This window comes from Aythya marila (genome assembly GCF_965140915.1).
Source record: "Aythya marila genome assembly, chromosome: 1".
In the NCBI taxonomy this organism is placed as follows: Eukaryota; Metazoa; Chordata; class Aves; order Anseriformes; family Anatidae; genus Aythya; species Aythya marila.
In genome coordinates this window covers 124,871,827-124,875,335 of record NC_139042.1, presented here as the reverse complement: position 1 = coordinate 124,875,335, position 3,509 = coordinate 124,871,827, and the positions used below count along the sequence as shown (strand labels likewise).

At 39.8% G+C, this 3,509-nt stretch overlaps 1 protein-coding gene across 1 annotated transcript; it reads right to left on the bottom strand.

Annotated features, from left to right (window-relative positions):
• Window positions 1-1,389: 1,389 nt before the first annotated feature.
• Window positions 1,390-2,469, bottom strand: LOC309874090 (olfactory receptor 10AC1-like; the record flags this gene model as incomplete). Its single annotated transcript, XM_082752010.1, has 1 exon — window positions 1,390-2,469. The coding sequence occupies one exon, from the start codon at window positions 2,467-2,469 to the stop codon at window positions 1,468-1,470; it is 1,002 nt and encodes a 333-aa protein (XP_082608136.1). The 3' UTR covers window positions 1,390-1,467.
• Between the last annotated feature and the right edge of the window lie 1,040 nt (window positions 2,470-3,509).

Below are 3,509 nucleotides of genomic sequence, written 5' to 3'. Positions count from 1 at the left end.
AGTCAACATTTTGTTAATATTTTAGCCTGACTAGACTGTCTATTTAAAGACAGCTTTTAACTTGAGTTTTAAATTTCACATTTCTCTTTTGTTAGATAGCTCCAAGTTAATTTATTCCATTACAGTGCAGGTTTTATGTTAGTCAAGTCCACTTATCATAATTTTTATGACCGTAGCTCAGAGAAAGGAAATATCATTCTGCTCCCTCAATTTGACAACAGGGAGATTTAAGGGCAATTGGCTGCTGAATTACCTTTGGATTAGACAGATAAACAAAAGCAAGCCTTTTTTCTTTTTTTTTTTTTCTTTTTTTTTTTTTTCTTCTCAGCAATCTTACATGCAAGAGGTGAGATCTGAATCATAGAGTCTGTTTGGTGCTTTAAAACATGATGCAAATTGAAGTATTAAATAAAATAATGAAGCTGATTTTTCACCCCTCTTCCTGTCCAAAACTGATTTTGTCCTAATTTGCCTGAATCATCCTGTCCTGTCTACATGTAGGAAACACACAAAATAACACTGCTGTGCACATTTCAGACTCTTATGTCTGCTGCAGTCCAGCATATGCTGGAACTCTCACTAGTTTTATTAAATAAATGACAATACTTGCAGCAATGGTATTATTAGACTTAATGCTGATAGATTTTGACACTCCTCAGGCATCCTTATTTATATGGTACAGCCTTTCCTGATAGACGTCATATAATATTGGTATATGAGCCTTTGTGTTTACATAGGAACAACACAAACCTAAAGTATCTTCCTGTAAAAGGAAAGATCTTTCCTGTTAAATGGGCATAGGAAAGTCATACTCATCAAATCCATGGCACTTTCATTTTCATTATCTAAAATAATTCAAAGTAAGATGAGTTTACACTGATGATCTTTCCTTCATGTGATGGAACGTTAGAAGTGCAGTCTTTCAATAAATTTGGAGAAACCATAGTTTAATTTCTATTTCATTCAAAGCAGTGGCTTTCTTTTTGTAACCTTCTAATAATGGCCTTCAGGTTTTTTGTTTTGTTTTGTGTTTTTTGTTTGTTTTTGTTTTGTTTTCTTTTGTTTTTGTGCTGGAAGACTTACCAGTCTAAAAGTATTTATTGAGTTTCCAGTTTCTACTTTCATCTTGAAAGAAAAATAATGAAAAGAATACAGCAGCTGTAAATAATTTTGTGTTGATGTTTTGAGTGCGCTGATATGACTGTAAATGTGTGCATGGGCACATATATGTGATCACAAAAGTCAGACCAAAAACTGATGAAAGTTCTTCTTCCTTACAAATTGGCAGAATTTCCCTGTAGGTAGGTAGAGACTTTTTTTTAGAAGCAGAGAAGTCATTTTGTCATAAATGTATCAATGCATGTTGAATTCTGCCTGGATATTTGTTGTAGTGACATCTATAGAGAATCTGGTCCTAACCTGGTTATGGGGCTGTGTTTCCAACAAGCATGTTTACTCTAATAAAATTTACCACACACCTGTCAGAGCCCTGACAGTATCCGAGTTCAGCTGAGCTCCTCTCTTCCTCCTAAACATTTTCCTCAGAGCCCCTCTGATTTCCTTGTTCCTCAGGCTATAAATAAGGGGATATAGCAATGGAGTAATGTTGGTGTAGACCAGAGAAACCATCTTGTCTTGAGCTGGTGAGTAACTGGATTTAGGACGAATGTATATGAAGGTGGCACATCCATAGTGCAGCAAGGTGATGGCCAAGTGAGAAAAGCAGGTGGAAAAGGCCTTACTCCTTCCCAGGGAGGAGGTGACATGTAGCAAAGCAGCAGCAATACAAACATAAGAAGTCAGGATTAGGAGAAAGGGAAGCAGTAGGAGAAGCACACAGGCAGCAAGCAGAGGCAGCTCAGGGGTGTAACTCTGAGTGCAGGCCAGGTGCAGCACAGCAGGGACATCACAGAAGAAGTGGTTGATTTGATGTGACTGACAGAAAGGTAAGCGGAAAACAGCCACTGTCAACCCCAGGGCAACAGCAAAGCTTCCCAGGCAACATGCCACAGCCAGCCTGAAGCAGAGCCCCTCATTCATCACTGCTATGTAATGAAGTGGCTGGCAGATGGCAACGTAGCGGTCATACGACATGGCTACCAGGAGGAAGCATTCAGCCCCACCAAGTGCCACAAAAAAGTGCATCTGTGCAGCACAGCCAATGAAAGAAATGGTGCTGCCATCCACTACTATCAGGCTGAGGAGTGCCTTCGGGACAATGACTAAGGTATAGCAGAGTTCAATGACAGAGAGCTGACAGAGGAAGAAAAGCATGGGAGGGCGGGAAGGCTCCATAACCACTGCTACAAAGATCATCACATTCCCTGCCAGTGTGACCAAATGGACAATTAAAAAGATAAGGAAGAGGAAGACCCGCAGACAGAACAGCTCAGAGAAGCCAAGCAGGAGGAACTCCATGGTTGCATCAGTGCTCTCATTGTCCCTCTCCATGCAGCCTTCACATGGCATCTACAGGGAGAGAAACAGAAGGGAGATAATTGAATTTGACCTGATGCCTGGCAATCAACTCCATGAAGGAAAAAATGTTGCAATAGTGTAGAACCAGTGTAGTAAAGCTCATTGTGAGACTTTGTGGGGAGAAAAGTGATCTTGTTTTAAAACAAAACTCATTTCACTTGGTCATATTCACACACTTTCACACCCTTATTCTAACAACCACCAAGGTACTTGTGCCCAAATAGTCTGCTCAGGATTCTTTGCCATGAAACTGATGGTAAAGAATATCAGCTGTTAGGTATTCATCACTTCTTCCAAATTGTTCTTAGGTTTATGACCGTGACCTTGATGGCCTACTAATCTAGCTGCTATCAATACCTAGGTGCCCTTCTTTCAGACATTCTGCTGCTGCTCCTTCAGGAGCTTCCACTCCCAGGCAGACCCATTTGTCCTCTGCTCACACCAATATTGCAGTTCTCTACATCTGTGCTAGGGATATAAAAGGACAAGCAGACAGTGGGCTGGAGCTTCTGCTCTACAATCTGACTCCAACTAAAGGAGATTTCAGGTGTTCACTGACTGACTCCTGACTTCCCCACGGTGTATTTGTCTCAAAGTTCCTAGTGAAATGGAGTTTCAGATAGAAGAGGTCAATGACTAAACACGAGGATTGCAAAATCTGAGATGATATTTTGTCTACTTATATCTTTTTGCCTGTCTCAGGCTTGTGGCATCAGAGTAACATAAACACACTTCCAAACACAAACCCAAAGATGTCCATGGCAACATACTTTGTATAACAATTTATTTATTTATTTTAATACAAAGCTAATATCCTGGACTTGGAGGGAATGCTTGTCACAAGAAGAATAGAAAGTTCCTAGAAATATGGAGTGTAGCAAACCTCCTGATGTTGAAAAGATCTATTAAATATAAGGACATAGAGAGCAATATAGTAATAAATTACATATAATGGTCACGGGTGAGTAGTGTTCATTGCTCATGTGCACAGCATGTAAAGCAATATTTATTACAAGGAATAATTCTGATTC